The following is a 19,184-nucleotide window of genomic DNA, read 5'->3' as shown; positions in this document are numbered from 1 at the left end:
TCAAAAAAATATGTTCATGTCCAGCATGCAACCTCAAACTAGTCTATAACGTATAATATCAAAATCGCATTCGTTCATCTGTTCATCCATATTCATTAATCATTTAGAAAATCATGCCGTCTGAAGCTTCTAGGAAATGGATATATATATTTGATGTAGATCAATAATAAATTCTAATATTTTAATTAATTAAAACAAGAGGACATAAAGATCCAGATATAAATTCAAATTATTGTGGAATAGATTTCAATGTTCAGATCTACCACAAAAGCTAGACGTGTCAAAACAAAACGCGTGGATAAGAAAAATCTGCTTCGACTCTCCCCATTATTCTGCAACGTCACGTCTTACTCTTTCTCTGTTCAAGAAATATTGCCAGGAGGACTTTTTGGTCATCATGCCCCTTATTCCGGAAATGGTTACCGTAAACTTTCTTTTTTTAAACATCACATGAGTCGATCACGTGACGCCTTGCAATCGCGTCCTTAAGAACTAAGTACGTTACGTATTATTCGAAGGCCCACAATTTTTCGTATTTTGATAGACACGTTTGCAAAAATATAGCTACTATGTACATGTAGAAGAAGATTTGTAGTTTTGATAGATGCATAATAAAATTTCGCAAGTAGTTGATTAGAGGTATTCACAGGATTTGAACATCCGTTCTTTCCGGAAATTGCTATTTTTTTTCATTATTTTTACAACAAATTCGCAAAATTGAAGTAGTGCACACCCCTCGAGCAAAATAAAACATATATATCTGAAAATAATTTGATGAAAGACAAACAAAAATAATGGCAAGAATTTGCTCGAGGAATGTGCAGTATGTTAATTTTTACATTTCATGACTATTTCCGGTGGCGGATAACGAGTTAGTCGAGAGGCGAATTCTTATCTAGGAGTAATAATAATGGTGTATTTCGTGTAATAATGTTAAAAAATAAATTTATCATTGATTGACCATATTTATATTGCTTATACAAATACATTTGTCATGAAAATAGCATAAAAATTTGTAAAAAATGTTTTATAGAAATGACAAATTGCGATATTATTTTATGCAGATAAGCCTTACACTTGATAAATTTTGCCAGCAAGAAGGGAAGAGATCTTTAAATTTAAAGCTGTAAAATAAAAATGTTCAGCTGACAAATAAATTCACTAAAAGTATTATTGCAGAAAAGAAAATGCTTAATTCCTAGTCTTTATTTTATTTTGCTACTGAAACGGCCTAGTTGACGTCTGCATACATGTATGTAAATAAATTACACCATAAACTCAAAGATGACTTCACAATAGGTCCCCTTGCAACAATTTTTTTTCCGGAAGGTAGGGGGGATAAATTCCCATTCTTGTTGGATTCCGTTGGTTAGGATTGATCAGATTAATTAATATTCTGAAGTCTTGTATTTTCAGTCATTTATACAAGTGCACGGTTGATGTTTCAATATATTTTTCAGATTTTATAATTTCACGCACAATATAAGCGCGTTGCATCTGCATTAAGTTTACATTGTAGACATTGCCGTTAATATTATGCATATAAAAACAAAGGCTCATATTTCACCTAGTAAATTTTTCTTTTTACCCATATATTCTGCTTAAGATCATTCCACATATACCAGAGTTGTAATTTCTTATCTGTTAAGGATCCGGTGAAGTTAAAAGAAGACTGGATCGAATGAGAAAGGGACAGAAAGGTCCAAAAAAGAATTTTGGACAAAAAAAATAATAAAAAGCTGTATCGGATGAGGGGTTCACTTTTCAGCAAGGTTACCTGTCACTAAATTCTTTCACCCCATTACGGGGGTGTATGTGTATCACACAAAATTATCTGTCAGTGTGGACAAGTCTGAAAGCAAGTTATTTAGCAGACACGAAGAATCAGGGGAGCAGGGCCCCATCCCACTTTTTTCCAAACTTTGAAAATGTTCATTGAAAGGCTGCCCCCCCCCCCCCCTCTGCTGTAGCATAGGTAAAGTTTAGGAATTTAATATATTGGGGGTGGGGGGATCGGTTGTGAAAAAAACGTGTGAAAAAAGTTTGAACCTACCGTGACACGGGGCCTCGGTTTTTAAGGTCTCATCCGAAAGACCCGCAACCGAGCGCTTGACGAAGGAACAGTTGCTAACTACTTTTTTTCATCGACTTAGGTCGGTCGCGGCCGTGATTCGAACACACGACCTTCCGATCACGGAGCGAGCGCTCTACCTTAAATGGATTGAAAAGCAGGCATTAAGGCCTATGATCTTTCTCTCCATAGGTTTGGTATCGAAAGCTTACAATACTTACTTAAAGATAGGCTCTTATATTGAGCGAAACTTCAAGCAACAAAGTCGAAACTTCAAACTACTGTATTTATCTATAATTATAAGAAAGTATTTTAAAAAAAAAAGATCGTAAAAGTGTTCTTCAAAGAACGTAAATGTCTATACATGTACATGTTTATTTTTATTTTATTTTGTTTATTTATTTATTTATTTCATTTTTTTTTGAAAGGCTATACTTAGTTGGTGAAAAAGATAGAAAGTTGCCTATGCCAACTATCCAAGAGAAGTGCTGCATCTCTACCAGCTTGTAAAGGAGGGGGGGGGGGGGGTACTTCATCCGTGCATTTGAGAAGGGCTATTCAGTGACATATAAATTATTAATCGAATGACAGTACTTTTTTCAGTTTTTTTTGGGAGGATGGGGCTTTTTCAGATGAAAGGACAGAAACGTTTTAAACACATTTTTTTTTGTAGATAAATTCGTGAATGACTCCGCGACTAGTTAGAAAGGATGAGCTGGGGAATTTGCTCTTTCAATAGTATCTATTAATTAAAATATCTAATCTTTAATACTTTCTTATAAAATTTTATAGGGAATCTGACATTCTATAAAATAGTGTTAAAAGTTTTAATGCAATCTTAAAAACAAACCAAGTAATTCGCATTAGAAATATTGTCTAGCTTTTAAAAATAAAAATCTTGCTTAAATTAAGATAATTATCGGATACGTTAAATAAACGTACTATTAAATATGCGTTACGCATCTCCCCCCCCCCCCCTGTTTTAAAATCATACAAATAAATCTTTTATTTGTACGTATATTGTCAGACCCAAAAGCCAAACTGTTTGTCTGAGGCCATTATTTAACCGGTCGATGGGTCGACAAAACGCAGAACATAGTCAATGAATGTTTTGTTTTACCTTTGTATCTTGTGCTGGCTTCCACGATGTAAATTTACTTAAATCACACTGCAATTAAACGTAGTCAATTTCGTCACTGTCGAACACCAACGAATGCAAATGAGATTTAGCTGATCCCACCCACAACTGTCGAACACCAACGAATGCAAATGAGATTTAGCTGATCCCACACACAATTTTGACACAAGCGGTCCAATTTCTCTGGTCAAATGTCTTACTTACGGCCAAACATGGATTTGTTTTTATGACCGCTCAGTACAACATTGGAAATGTGTGTATAGATTTATATAGAACCCAATTTTTAAAGATATAACAAAATTTTGTGGTGTATTCTGGAAATCTTCAGAATAAACTCTGAAAATATTGTGGGGAGGAAATGTCAAAAGCGATTTGTGCATATGTTTATAAATTATAGAGGCTGTATTCGAATGATTAAAAATCTGCATCAGACAAGGGCGGTCTTTGAGAAAATTGGTTATCTCTAAGAATCTAAACAGAAACTTTGAGTTGGTAAAGTCATGGAAAGAGAAAGGCGCTTCACAGTTGCTGATCTTGTAAATGCACAGTTACGCGGTAAAATAAATAAAAAAAAAAATAAACATAGACAAACAAAACTATGCTTCTGGTACGATTGTTAGCAAAATAAATTAAAATTGATAGAGACAGGTTTTTAGTAAGTGGCTATTGGACCAAACTGTGTGAAATATAAATGGAGATTTAAAAAAAAAAAAAAAAAAAAAAAAAAACACCATGACGCAATGTTTTTGACGTAATAATGTAGCTCCGGGATTACCAAACATGTTAATTTTAAAATTAAGTAAATTGATTTCTGTTAAATCTAATGGAATGCAACTTCACACATCAACGAAATTAATATTTTAAATAAGAAAATGTATTCTTTTTTTAATATTGAAACGTACCCGAGACTTGCAATGTAGTACTGTTGTCAATAAAATAATAACTTTTGCAAGCTTCAATTAATTTATTTGAGGCATCTGTATCAAGGATAAATGTTTTTCCCGGGATTGGGTAAGCTAATACAGGTGGGGTTATTAATACTGTTTTAAGAGAATCGAAAGCCTGTTGACAGTCATCTGTCCAAATAAATTTGGAATTTTTCTCACAAAGTTTGTGTAATGGTTTAGCAGTGTTGGCAAATGCAGGTACAAATCTTGTATAATAGGAGCAAAGTCCTTAAAATGACCTAACTTATTTTCCTGTCTTTGGAATTGGCCAGCTTTTGATAACCTCTGTTTTGTCTGGATCAGTTTGGACCCCTTCTTCTGACACAACATGCCCTAAAAATTTAACAGATATTTGAAAAAGATTACATTTTGAAGGTTTCAGCTTTAAGTTTGTATCCCTCAGCCTTTCAAAAATATTTTCTAGTCTTTGTAGTGCCTCGGTAAAGGTGGAACCTGGTACGATAATGTCATCCATGTACAATAAACATTCTTCCGACTGCAACCCGCGTAATACACCTTCTAAGAGTGCTTGGACTGTTGCATAACCCGAATGGCATGACCTTGAAATAAAAGAGACCAAGGCTGGTGGAAAAGGCAGTTTTCTCCTTGTGTTCCTCTGCCATACCAACTTGCCAAAAGCCTGAGTTCAAATCCACAGAACTGAACCATTTTGAATTGGCCAGGGAATCTAGGCAATCGTCCACCCGGGGTAAGGGATAAGCATCCTTAATTGTAATTTCGTTTAATTTCCTGTAGTCTACGCAAAAGCGGGTTGAACCATCCTTTTTAGGAACAAGTACAATAGCACTAGACCAAGCACTCCTAGAAGGCTCAATTATACCATTATCTAGCATTTTCTTTACTTCTTCCTGTTCAGTTTTCTTTTTACCTATTGGTAATTTGCGAGGTTGTGTTCTAATTGGAGGGGCATTACCGGTTTCGATTCTGTGGACCACTCTATCGGTTCTGCCAATATCTTGATTGTTTCTTGAGAAGACATCTTCGTATCTGAAAAGCAATTGCTTTAGCTGCTTGGTTTCTTCTGTTGTTAGATGAACGGAACTGCGCTGTAATAGGTCTTTGAGATGTTCAGGAAATTCAACTTTCTTCTCAGAGCTGACGACTCTAGCACACATTTGCTGGTCACATTTAGAGGGATCTGTAATTAAAGAGCTACAACAACCAAGATGAGTATTTGGGTACAGATTTATTTCTTTGTCTGAAAAATTTATAACATTCACCATCTGATTATTTGAAATTGAATTACTTATCCCCGGAGTTAGAAGAACTCCTTTCTTTTCCATCAACTCAATTGATGGTTCAATAAGGGCTGTTTCAGATAACTTGCAAGCATAAGGAATGTTGACTGGGATCATCATCTGGGACTGGGGTGGTAAACTAGTTGTTTCTTTCACTTCTACTCTGCATACCATTGCAGCATTGCCACCTGTCCAGCAGTTCAAAGTCTCATCGCCTATAACTAACTATAATTTCTGGTAATCTATTTTACAGGCATATTTCAAGAGGAAATCCTGCCCTAAAATAACGTCTTGGGTGATGTCACAGACCAGTACAGGAATCTGGTATACAGCTTGTTTGAACTGTACAGGAATTTCTGCATGCCATGAATTTCTAGATCATTGCCATTTAAATCTCTTAATTTCTTTTTGACATAGTGTAATGGGATTGGTTCATTTGTATTAAGTGACTGATAAAATTGACTAGACAGCAATGTTGACGTGGAGCCGCTGTCAATGACAAAATTAGCAACATTTTTCCCAATTGATGCTGTTACATAAAATCCATTGTCCCATATTCCCAGTTCTCCAGGATAACAAAGTCTCACATCCAAAAGCTTGCAACCATCTAAAACAGGCCCTTTTTCCTCCATCCTCTCTGGGCCTACTGAGAGGATGGCCTTGCGTTTCCCTGGAACTGTCCATTGGGTCGCCCTGCCATATAAGGTCTCTGAGGTGGAGGCATGTATCTCTGATCGTTTCTCTGCATCTGTAACTTTTTTGTTCATTGGGCATTCTCTGTAGAAATGGTTTGGCCTTTTGCAAAGGAAACAAGTTCGATCTACTGTAGCTTTGTTTGAAACATTTTTCTCGAGCTTCTCAATTCTGTCCATCAATTCTTTAAACATTTTCTGGACCTCAGAGTTATTTGTCTTTGAAGTAGTCTCGGCGGCCACAACACGAACACTAGGCTTCTTCAGAGTTTGGTCTCCCAGAATGCCTTCATATCTTTCTATTACATCTTCTGCTTCTGATACAGTTTGACAATTACGATCTATACATCTGCATTTCATTTCTAAGGTAATGGTCTTGTATAATTGGTTGAGCGCTATGGCCTCTTGGGCAGTAGTGTCAGTGTCAAGCCCAATATATGCCTTTTGAGCCATTTGTCTTAAATCATCCCCCAAAGCTGCTATTGACTCCCCAGGTTGCCGTTTTCTAGACTCGAACCTCGCTAGCCACCTGTTTTGCTGCCGCAAACTACCGAATCTCTGACCCAATTTCATCAAAAGTGTCTCCTAAACATTTCCTTCAGATGTCCCCAAGCTCATAAAAAATGTACGCGCTGCTCCCCTTAAACTTGCTGACAAAGCTAGAACCTTTTCTCTGTTGTCCCATTTCCCTAATTCAGCACAAACCTGGAAGTGGCATAAATATTCCTCCCAATCGGCACTGCCGTCATACGTTTCTGGTTTCAGAGAAGGTGGGCGTCTACCAGGTGAAACAGGTCTCATCATTCTATCTACACATCTTCCATCGCATTCATCCATAACATCACCTTGACCAATATGTACTGTAGATTCCTAAATATACGCGAGGAATTAATTATCGCCTAATTACGCGAGAAGCACTACTCGCGAAATAAAAATACTTGCATTTATTTTTATGGTGCTTTAATGTATGTAAAATCTCGAGATAAATCACCCATTCGCGAATTATTGTTCTCGCGATTTGACGCCTTTGAACCATTTCGCAATATTAAGTACTCGCGTAAAATAAGGAATCTACAGTAACTCTGATTTCGATTCTTCGTCTTCACTGTGGACTTGTAACTGCTCATCACCGTCACCTCGAACGGCATTGAACTGAACTTCTTCGTCAGGAGAGTCTGCCATATTTTTTTTTTATAACCTTATGTGATTTACTTATATTTCTTTGTTTTGTTTAATTTCAGAACAAATGAAGTGTACGTTCGACCACCGGATCCCGAAAATTTTTTTTTACAGGATCCCGCCGCTGCCACCAAAATTTGTACCGTACCTGAGACTTTCAATGTAGTACTGTTGTCAACAAAATAATAACTTTTGCAAGTTTCAATTTATTTATTTGAGAGAATATTATAGAGTTTGGTACAATATGAAGTATATTTTAATACCAATAAATCTTAGTTAGTTTGTTATATTTCCATATGATTATGCAGGACAAACTTAAACGGAAGGAAAAAGGGAGGGGGATAAAAAAAATGACTGACACCCAACAGACTGTTTATTACTGTTATCTAGTTGTTATGTTTGGTGTCTAATAGAAACTGTTGCCCAAACTTACATTTTGTTTCTCTCAATTCTCAACGTGTGTTATTACCACTCGTCCCCCGACTCCAACTGGTAAATCTTAGTGTATATATATACTATTTTCACCGGAACCCCAATGTTACCAATATAAATCATGACGTAGTACCAATTTGACGTCATACCTTTGGTGACTTCTGCACCGGAAGTGTGGCTTCACCAAATGGCGATCCAGTAAACAAAACTGATTATGTAAAAATACGTTAATCTATTGAGTGCCAGCGAAAATAAATAAATCAGAACAAAGTAGAAAGCAGCAAGGGTCAATTGCAGGTATATTTTTTGTCACAAAACGAGTGATGCGCTATTTTATTGTTTATTTTCCTTGCACCATGTCACCAACACGTGTTCCAAATTCTACACGTATCCGTAAGCTGTCATCTTCGTAGTAGATACTAGTCAGCATACAAAGGTGTCATCAATCTTTTTATAATTCATGTTCATTGTATCATCAATAATCTGCACTCGTTCTAATATTACTTACTTAATTCTTGTAATTTACACAAGAACGCAACTCTGGAAAACGAAAATAGACAAAATACAAATGACCACGGACCTGCATATTACAATATTTCTTGAAAGTAATATAACGAACTCTCCAACAATCCTTGTATTTGCGTAGCGTTGTTAGGTTGACGTCATAACGTCATAGTATTATTTTTCGAAAGAAGCTATCTATATTCAGATAGCTTTGTAGGAAAATTGATTTGACATAATTAAAAAAATTAAGCCGAATTAAAAAGCAGACATCTTAGATATGTTTCAAAAAAATATTCATCAGATTTTGGGACAGGGCGGATTTTGGTACATAACGTACCTTCTTCTTTAATTCTGTCATGCATCAGCAAATATAGATGAGCTCCGATCTTTCCTGGGGCCCGTATTACAAAAGAACTTACGACTAAGATCAGAAACTTAAGTTGATTGTAAACTTTTGCAGAAATGATAATTCTGTTTGAAATTGCTAGCATAAAAATATCTTGTTAAATTCTTTTAAAAAAGATTAAAACCATTTTTAAATGAATGTAAAATAGAAAATAAGCATAATTAAATTTTGGTCTTAGTCGTAAGTTCCTTTGTAAAACGGGCCCCTGGTCACCCATCATTATTCATATTTGAGCATCTACCAGTGGATAAATATTTTGATAGCCTCAAAATCTCATCATGCAGTATCGCACTTGAAAATTAAAAAGAATCTTTAAAAGAAATAGCAAATAATAATTACATCAAAAATTAGAATAAATATAATGTAGTCTGGAAGAATTTTTGGAGTGGCTTTCAGATAGCGTAAACAAATTTTGAATTCCTCATATCAGAATATCAAGAGACTATGGTACAAAATTAAGTGTTTTAAAAGATTATTAAATTGAAATTGATGAATTCTTTTTTTAAATCACCTTTACATATATACCCTATATATTTTCCCGTTCACTGATGTATATGATTACTCTAAATCAAAATAGATGTTAAAAATTTAAAATACAGCATTTTTGAGCCTTTACTGTACATCATTTTAGTCCTTTGTATGATAAACACTAAACGTCGATATTGTCATTAAATCATTGTATGCGACAGGAAGAATATTTTCATCAATAGCATTATCTAGCCACATATACTAATACCACTCATTGTCAATACGGTAAGAATGTCACATTTATAAATATGTTCTATAATTTAAAAAATATTGCTATAAATGTACGGTTGTGTTTGAAAGATTATTTTTATATACAGTGAGTTGCATGAATGCAATTCAATATATTCATGAAATCACATTATTGTGAACAACAAATATGTATTAATGAAATTTATTACAGAACACCCATCTATGCAAAAATAAACAGCATTATAATAAAAATTTAAATGAACTATTGGAAAAGAACCACATTCATGGATTGCTTTCATAAAAACAAATCCCAAGTTCAGAAGTGTTGATACGCCTATTAAAGATTTATAATTCTCTACATGCAAATTATAAAATATATGTTGCAAAGATCTAGTCACCAGTGACAGTTGATTCCGTATCCGAGTTTTTTTTTTTTAATCCTCAACCTCCCTCTTTAAGGAAATACATCATTCTTTAATAGATGAACAGAAAGATGCTATATATGCAGAGATACTTTAAAATCAACAAATTAAACACATCACCTCTTATGTATTTACATATTCTGGTCCTAACCACTACATTTTTCTTAAACTGTCAAAAATTCAGATATCTTGTCTCTTTCATTAAATAACTGATATCTTTTTTGGTAAAACAAGGCAATGTTCGACAAATCTTTTAATTTGGTGAAAAGTGGGGAAAAAGTGGGAAAAACACCTATATAATTTTGGAAAAGTTTAAGGACTGTGAAGTTTGGTAAGTGTAATGTTTCATGGAACATTTCAAGAATCTATAACCGTTCAAGGTAGCTAAGTCGGTAGAGTGCTCGCTCCGTGATCGGAAGGTCGTGAGTTCGAATCTCAGCCGCGACTGACCTAAGTCGATTAAAAATAGGTAGCGACTGTTCCTTCGCCATGCGCTCGGCACTTTGAAGTGAAAGTTGCGGGTCCTTCGGATGAGACCTTAAAAACTGAGTCACGGCAGGCTTTGGCACGATAAAGATCCCTCATTGCTCAATGGCCCCGAGTGTCGTGTAAAGCTCAAAATTTGAAACCTTTCACTGGTATATGGTGACGTCTCAATATGAGTGAAAAATTCTCGAATGGGACGTAAAACAACATACAATCAATCAATCAAGAATCTATCTTTACATTTTACACAATAGATTTCCAAGTGAGATTTCAAATGCTAATATTTTTTAAATATAATAGTAATGATATCTTCTCTGTGGGAGATAAGAAATTAGTTTTCGATCTATTTCTATAGTGGACAGTAAATCAGCGAATTGCATAGATATATTAGTGCTAATAAGCATTGTACTGACATCAAAACAAATGTTTATCATGAGAAGAAATGGATAAGGATTTATATTTGTTGCTACATATCACTTTCCCATATAAAACACTGGAATCCTTCATTCCATCTTTTATACTTAAGAACCAGACTTAATTACATTAACTCTTTCTTTACAGACTGTCATTATTGGTTGCAGTAAATATTTTCCTCAGATGAGTCATCTTGTGCCCGGATGTAATCCAACACGACATCGTAAATCATTCTGTACTCCTCCTAAAACATCATGTTATACAGAAAACTTTATTATTTTCCTACAATTTTCATTGCACAGAGTAGTTAGACATAGAAAATGAGAAATGTACTCGATCAAATGTATATCTCTGATGTTTTAATATGATGGAAAATTACCATGGTAGAGCAAAGTTCTGGTCGTCGTATCTGTAACTGACGGACAGTAGAGAAAATGTCCACCTCCCCGTCCATAGATAACTGTTGAAGTACGTTATATACAGCACAGAACACTCCACAAAGGGCAGCGCCATCACTAATAATCAAAATCAATATGCAAGACTGAACAAACTTGGATTGTTGTTTTAGATTCAACACGGGAATAGTGAAATCCTATGTAATTTTTGTATGCGTTCTAATCTTACTGGCAATTTAAACCCTCATGCGTATAGGTAACTGCTTTAAACTGAAAGGGATGTTGACAACTACTTCAATATCTTAACTTCTCCGAGTTCTTTCTTTTATTTCAACACATTGATCATTTTAGAATGATGCATGTCTATATATAAAATAGTGTTTAATATTGTTTTGAAATGAACTTTGTTTCTTATGTAGTAGAGACGTGTACGTTATTTTAAGAGTTATCTCTCTTGGATCTTGGATGGAGTGCGCGGTTGTCATTGACAACCGGTGCTACCGTCTGGGATCCGGGCGTTCCCGCTCCGCGATCTTGGTCACTTGTTCTTTTTAGTTTTTCCAGTACGGACGTATAAATATTTCAGGAGTTTGTCTCCTTTCTTAATAGATGATTATAGTTTACAGTTATTTAAAGACAGAAAATTGCAGTAAAACTATCAGATTTTAGGTAAATATCCACTACGTTCCTTCCGTTTTGTGAGTTTCAATTGAGTTGTTTGTTATAAAGATACCCTAGACAATTTATTTTATCTATACAATAAATCTCCGTCATTTAAATCTATTTATTGTTTCTGTTTTATTCGTTTCGTTCATGACCTAGTATTTCGTGATAATCTGGGAAATATGTAATTTAACTGACCACTGTTACACTTAGAAACATCACTCCGTTTTATGTTGATCAGAAATTTAAATATCTACAGCAAGCTACGAGTAGATTCAGGCTTTGAAAAGTATGTACACCATTTTTTTTCCATCTGGACAACTATAAATTATATCAAAGTTATCAAGTGAAGATATGATTATGATGCTATTTCTCGCTGATTGTTTGTCAGGGCTTATACAGGTATTAAACTGACCATGAATACATATTTGGTATCTCTGAAAACATGACAATATTTGATTGAGGGAGGGGGGGGGGGCATTTTTTCAGTGATGTTTAATTCATTAATGAGGATTTCATTCATTCTATAAGTCAATATAAAATTTAGTTTTACCAGAAATAAAATCCTTGAGTAATCTCAGAGGTACTTGATTTAAATTACCTGCTAACTATTGTTATAGGGCCTTCTGTTTGACTCTGAAGAACCAATGAAACCAAACGTAACATCTGCGCTGTCGCCTGGGAACGATCTGTTGTTTTAAAGTTTTCCTTTGGCTCTATCACCGACACCAAGCAACTCTCGTCATTTGCCTGAAGAAATTATGCGGAAAAAGAAATTAACAGATATATTTTTGGTTTGTTTCATTGGGCTTTTGAGCTTTATTACTGTTCGATATCGCCATATATCATTTTATATAAAGAGAGAAAACCAGATGATCTAATATGGGTCATATGTTTATCATGAGAAACCTATTTCACACGTGAAAGTTGTGTTTATATACGGAAATATAATATTTGGAGAGAATATAATATAAAACAATTTGAACATTGATATTCCAGAATTAAAAATAAAATACAGGGTATATGCTTATCAAATCATGTACACGTTTGTTGCATATCTCCAAAAAAACAGACCGGGGCAAAGGGATTTGATTAACGTCCTCCGAGAAAGGCAAAAAATAATGTGGGTACTTTTTTAAAATATTTTCCGGAGGTTTTACATATTAGTGTATACACTACCGATATTCATGCATTTCTAGTTATATGTGGAACAGATTACACACCTTTCAACTGGATATTAAGTAGATTTCAGATGTTTGGATTCTTTTTATTTATAGGCTTCTTTTTATTTAGTGAATGCAATTTTTTTTTAAATGATCAAAATGTACCATGGTGGAACCAAATTCCTGACCCCGGTAACTTGAATGAACAAGCAGGAGAGCGGTTGCCTCCTGTGGGATTATATCATTTAATATAGATGCTTAGAAGACAGAAAACCTTGAAACTGGGCAGTTTTGTTATACTCATGTAACTTCTTTGTAAATGGGGGGGACTTGTCACGGTAGCATAGTAGCTTATACACTTGCATTTCAAAGCAAAGGCCTGGGATCGATTCTCCATCTCGAATTTAAGTCATATAACATAAGAAGATACTTTTTCTCTGTTTATTTTTATTCCGATTCTTTTAGCTAATAAACAAAATGGGAAACTGCATGTACATGTATTACGAATTGACAAATGAGGTAACAAAGTAATCAGGTGCAATTAGTATTCACAAATACCACAAATGCAATAAATGAACATCAACATTTTATGCGATATATCAGTCATGAAACATTAAAATGCACATTGCCCAAAAATACTACTTACTCCATTCTGAATGATGTTGATTATAGTACATTTAATTTCAGTGACTTTCTCTTGCTCGCAGTGTACAGTAAAGAGGGATAATGGTTTTGAATTGTTGGTAGATGGCAACCATTTCTTTGTCTAAATTACATAATAAACATAAATTTTTCATTTTGAGTTCTTTAAAAAAACACAGTTGATGAACATGAGCAGAACAAGACTTCATATCCACCTACTGACTCAACCTCTCTCAAAGGATCCATACAAATCACCGTTTCTGACGCATGGTCAGTGAGCAGGCGCAGGAAGTCTACAGCGTCCTCTGGTGACGGATAATGAGTTATCATAAATCCATTATTCTTGGTGTAAGACTGAGATAAAAGGTAAAGAATTCAAGTGCATTTACACTAGGAAAAATTCAGAGTCTGCATTGAATTAAAATCATCAAAATATTAATATTGCCAAGTTGAAATCAAAAACTACGAGATCTTTATCTTTTTGTCCAAGTATAATTTTTAAATTTTTTTTTTTTTAATTTAGAATCTAACTTATTTGCAGTATCCATTTTATTACGTTCTTTTTAGATTTTTATAGAAACAATAGCAAGAGCCATGATTTAATAAAAAAAAAAGTTACGTACTGATAGTGAAACCGCATTGATGTAATTGCCTCGCTTTGGTATATTTGAAGACAGAAAAAGACTGTACTTGTCAACTAGAACAAGAAATCCTCACTTTATACACCTTACTATAAAATATACTTTTTGACTTAAAATGATAAAAAAAAAGTATTTAAATGTTGTTAAGCCAAATATATGTCGTGGAATTTAATAGATTGTATGCTGAAACAATTCGCATTATAACAATGACATGAAGTACTCAAGTGCACAACCAACCAACGAACATAAATAAATAGCACTCATAGGTAAGGCACGGGTAAATTTTTTTTGGTACGAGCGAAACTTTAAGTTAGCAAATAAAATACTTAAAATGTATAAGCAAAAACATTTTGTACAAGTATGAAGTTATTAAATATAATTTGAAGTCATTGTAATAGAATCTAAAAATGAATGAACAACATAAAAAAATTGACACATTGAAGATAGAGACAATAAACAAAGGTGGATCTTATTGAAGAGAAAATTACTACATACGTATATAATTGACACAAACTATTTGATTGACATAAGCAAGATTCGTCAGTGTTGTTGCAAAGAAAAATTATATTTGGTTGAAATAAAGCACAGCATCATACAGAAAGAGAACGAATCATGATTCGTTTGCAGACTGATCAGCGAGGTCACTTATATCTATAAGCAGTAAATTAACATTCATTTTATCAACATTCATTTTAATTGAAGTAAAATAGCTTACGTGGAAGAACAGGTGATATACTTTTCCCGCTCTGTAATGCCAGCTTATAGTCCGCTTCTGTGTATGACTGTCGAACTCTTAGTAGATTCTAAAAAAAATTCGTCATGGTTGAATTATACACAAAAAATTAGTTTTTGATACTAAGCAAAGTATGAACCTTCAGCAGACTGGGATAATTACATAAACATGAAACAGATAATTTTCTAAGATTATGTCATGTATGTTAAAAACAGTGTTTCACATTATGATTTCTTGATGCCAACCCTTCCCTAACTCCATTCCCTGATGTTTAAAATTACCTGAAACTGCATTCTTAGTTCACTTTCATTGGCTGGTTTATCACGTGTCATTAACTCTGCTTTCCTTAAGAATTCAGGTTTGGTGTATACACAGGTTGGAGCTTTGAACATTGCGTCAAGTGCCAGAAATATAGTAATATACTGCTCCTAAAAGATTCAAAAACCATTCTACCCAGCATGTGTATAATTCCGATATGCTTAATATATATTTTTACGAATAACTGAGACTTTATTCCTTTTTAAGGTTACCGGAGTCACTCAGGTGACCTATTGCTATCTGTTTTCGTCCGTCGTCGTGCGACGTCCGTCGTATGTTAACATTTGTACATTTTCAGCTTCTTCTCTGAAACCGCTGAACCAATTTCAGCCAATTTTAGCATATAGCATCTATGTGTAAAGGGAAACAAAATTTGTGAATTTCATGGTCCCTGCCCCCCTGGGGCTTGAGGGGTGGGGCTAAAACCACCAAATTTAATGCAATCTTTAAAAATCTTCTTTTTTACTCCTGGACATCAAGCAGTCAAACTGTTGGCATGATTGTAATAAGCATTGAGCCCTCTACCAAAATTGTGAAATTCATGGCCCCATGGTCAGGGGTTCTGGTGCTAGGGTGGGGCTATATAGATCATATAGTGAAAGTGCATTATTTCTTTGAAAATCTTCTTCTCTACTCCTGGGTATTATTGAAACACATTGAATACATACATGTAGTTATGATAAGCAAGGATGACTCTACCAAAATTGTGACATTCATGGCCTCAGGGTCAGGGGTTCTGGTGCTAGGGTGGGGCTATATAGATCATATAGTGAAAATGCATTATTTCTTTGAAAATCTTCTTCTCTACTCCTGGGTATTATTGAAACAAATTGAATACATAGTTATGATAAGCAAGGGTGACTCTACCAAAATTGTGAAATTCGTGGCCTCGGGGTCAGGGGTTCTGGTGCTAGGGCGGGGCTATATAGATCATATAGTAAAAATGCATTATTTCTTTGAAAATCTTCTTCTCTACTCCTGGGTATTATTTAAACAAATCAAATACATAGTTATGATAAGCAAGGATGCCTTTTCCAAAATTGTGAAATTCATGACCCCAGGGACAGGGATTCTGGTGCTATGGTGGATCTATATAGATCCTTTAGTGAACGTGAATTATTTTTTTTTTTTTTGAAAATCTACTTCTCTGCCCCTTGGTATCATTTAAACAAACTAAGTACATTGTTATGATACGCAAGGATGCCTCTTCCTAAATTGTGAATTTCATGGCCCCAGGGTCAAGGGTTCTGGTGAAGGGGGGGGGGGGCTCTATTGAATGTGTAGTGAAAAAGCAAAATTTCTTTGAAAATATTTTTTCTGTTTCTGGTTAAAAAGCAAAGAAGCTAAGTATATACACTGTAGTAATGATGAGCAAGAGTACTTCTTCCAGAGAAGTGAATTGCATGACCCCTGGGTCAGACATGCTTGTGTGTAAAGGTGGGACTCTTGACAATATAGTGAAAATGCATTAATTCTATTAAAAAATCCTGTCTGCTCCTTAGTGTTAAACTTCTGGTCCCAGGGTGAGAGGCTCTGGTGTTTCTCGGTGGGGAGGGGAGGGGGCTCTATTGATAATATAGAATCTGTAGTAAAAATGCATCATTTCTTTAAAAATCTTCTCTGCACCTGGGCATATCAGAGGCAAAACGAGTAAAAGTTTTAATAAGGAAGGGTATTTTTACCAGATTTTTGAACATCTGGACCATTTGGTCAAGTGTTCTGGTCCTGGCCAGGGCTCTATTAATTTGTATTCTACTGAGAGGAGTTATTCCCCTTTGCCATTTACTTTTTGATAATTAATCACTGTAAATAATGTACTTGAAAGGTTAATAGAATAAGAGAATTATGCAAGAATTTTTATTGCATAACACAAAAAGTACTTTCATAGTTTTAATGATCAGATAGACTTGTAAATAATAGATAATTTATGAACTGTTAATGAATACTAGACTAATTATTTTGTTGATCCTGATCACCCTATTTTTCTTGCTTTTAGGCAACAAAGCTTCGCCTTTCAGTTCATTTTATACTCTATGGATTCTCTGAATTGTTGTATTATACTCAGGTGACCATCAAGGCCCTAGGGCCTCTTGTTTATAAATTATCATCTGGCAACAAAATATATTGATGGAATAATAAATAATTTTGAGCGGAGAGGAAATGCTGAAGTTAAACTTGACTGCTAGCAAATTTTGTAACTTTATGACTTAATATTGTAACGTGTATGTAATTCACTTGAAACTTGCCACAAATGGACTTATATGCTTACTAACGCAAGTTTACTCACATATGTCTGAACCATGTTCATTCTATTTTCCCTCATTTTCTTCACGTATTCCGCGATGTTGACTTTCCTCTCTGATTCGCCTTCCTTATATAAAGAGTCAATAGCGATATATGTCCCTGTACGACCGATTCCAGCACTAGAATTATCAAAAGAACTTTTGAAAAAAATAAAAATAAAAACTCTATAAAATTAATAAAATCTTTATAAAATGTAAGATAATTACAACCAACATATCATTTAACATTAATGGTGTTGATACATTTCAGTAGTTTTCATTCGTTTTTGTTTTGTTTTGTTTTTGTTTTTTGTTGGTTTGTTTTTGTTTTGTGTTTTTGTTTGTTTTTTTTGTGTTTGCAACAAATGTGCGGTTTAGATGTTTTCCTATGTAAGGAATAAGATGAAAAAGTTGAAGACAGTTTTGTATTTGCTTAAAACAAATGTATCTGTCCATGATTAAATTTCCTATAACGACGTTTGAGTACTGTAAAGCATGGTAGTATTAAGTCTATGAGGTTTAGGAGTAATCATATTTTTCAAACCTGCAGTGTACTAATGTTGGACCACCATTTTGTTTATCTTTTGTCCTTGTCACCTGGTCATGGAAAACTACTAGACAGAGCGGTTCCGGGGTCCCGTGATCCGGCCAGGCTGTGTAGTGATACTGAGTTACCATGCGAGATTTTTTTATCTGATGGTTAAAAAAAAATACAATTTTCTTTTGGAATAAGTATTTAGCATGTATATACATTCAATTAAACAGAAATCCAATTTAGATGTAGAGAAAATTTCTGTAGAGTTATTAATATTTCTTGTGATAATTTTTACATGCTAAAACATAATGGTTATTAGTGAAAAGGAAAGATTTGTTCATTAGATAAGTAAACGATTGATGTTTGGAGTAAATGTGATCGTTTTTAAATGTGCTGTCAGTACTACTAAAACATTCATTAAAAATAGAATTAATATTTTTTTTTATAAAATGGTGTTTCAGATAATAGTTTGCAGACTTATATGCATGAAATTGCCTTTCATTATAGGGGCAGTATGTCCCCTTATCTTAAGCAAAAATAATCCCCAAAACAAGTATTAGTTGTAACTACTTTTCAAATAAATTTCGGAAACTTTGCCTATAAAATAAAGTCATATTTCTATTTAAAAAAAAAGACAATTCAAAACATAATTTTATGACTCACCCCTTTGTAGGTTACTCTAAATTTCCTGATTTTATAATTGGCATAGCTTTGCTCTTCTTCCGTGCATAGCGATATTAAACCAAAGGCACTAGATTGATTCAGATCTGGCCAGTACTTGGTGCATTTTATCTGTTAGGTAAAAGAAGGTTTATCTTAGATTGAAGCGTTACAAAACTCGAAATTTTCACTCAGGTTTCCAAATGACATTGAATTTTGATATCTGCTATTGCAAAGCGAAGTACATATTATCCAATGATAACATACACATTTTAGTATATGTACATGTATGCCATTTTATGCATTTAATGTATCGAATTCCCATATCACTTTCCGTAACTTTTCAAATTAAAATCAAATTACTTTGTTCCCTTCTTTGAGGTTGGTAAGCATAACTATTTGGGTGACATTCTCCTGCCAAATCATGGACCAGAAATCTGTCAGTGTGTTTTGACGAGGTCCTGTGTCAACGAGAACAAAAGAAA

The 19,184-nt window shown here is 34.3% G+C and overlaps 1 protein-coding gene across 1 annotated transcript in view; it reads right to left on the bottom strand.

The window, feature by feature from the left end:
• Positions 1-10,577: 10,577 nt before the first annotated feature.
• LOC133180328 (receptor-type tyrosine-protein phosphatase mu-like) overlaps positions 10,578-19,184 on the bottom strand; it is a 46,496-nt gene continuing 37,889 nt past the window's right edge. The window contains exons 15-25 of the mRNA XM_061314874.1: positions 19,063-19,160; positions 18,703-18,831; positions 18,049-18,197; positions 17,510-17,645; positions 15,186-15,332; positions 14,887-14,974; positions 14,154-14,227; positions 13,750-13,884; positions 12,327-12,475; positions 11,047-11,182; positions 10,578-10,911 (exon numbers count right to left, since the gene is read on the bottom strand). Of these exons, the coding sequence (XP_061170858.1) occupies positions 10,822-10,911; positions 11,047-11,182; positions 12,327-12,475; positions 13,750-13,884; positions 14,154-14,227; positions 14,887-14,974; positions 15,186-15,332; positions 17,510-17,645; positions 18,049-18,197; positions 18,703-18,831; positions 19,063-19,160 (1,331 nt within the window). The 3' untranslated portion in view covers positions 10,578-10,821. The remainder of the gene's footprint in view (positions 10,912-11,046; positions 11,183-12,326; positions 12,476-13,749; positions 13,885-14,153; positions 14,228-14,886; positions 14,975-15,185; positions 15,333-17,509; positions 17,646-18,048; positions 18,198-18,702; positions 18,832-19,062; positions 19,161-19,184) is intronic.

The sequence above is a fragment of the Saccostrea echinata genome, unplaced genomic scaffold (assembly GCF_033153115.1).
Source record: "Saccostrea echinata isolate AGI-Se365-2 ecotype Australia unplaced genomic scaffold, CSIRO_AGI_Sech_v1 ptg000006l, whole genome shotgun sequence".
Taxonomy (NCBI): domain Eukaryota; kingdom Metazoa; phylum Mollusca; class Bivalvia; order Ostreida; family Ostreidae; genus Saccostrea; species Saccostrea echinata.
This window is presented reverse-complemented; position numbering and strand designations above follow the sequence as displayed.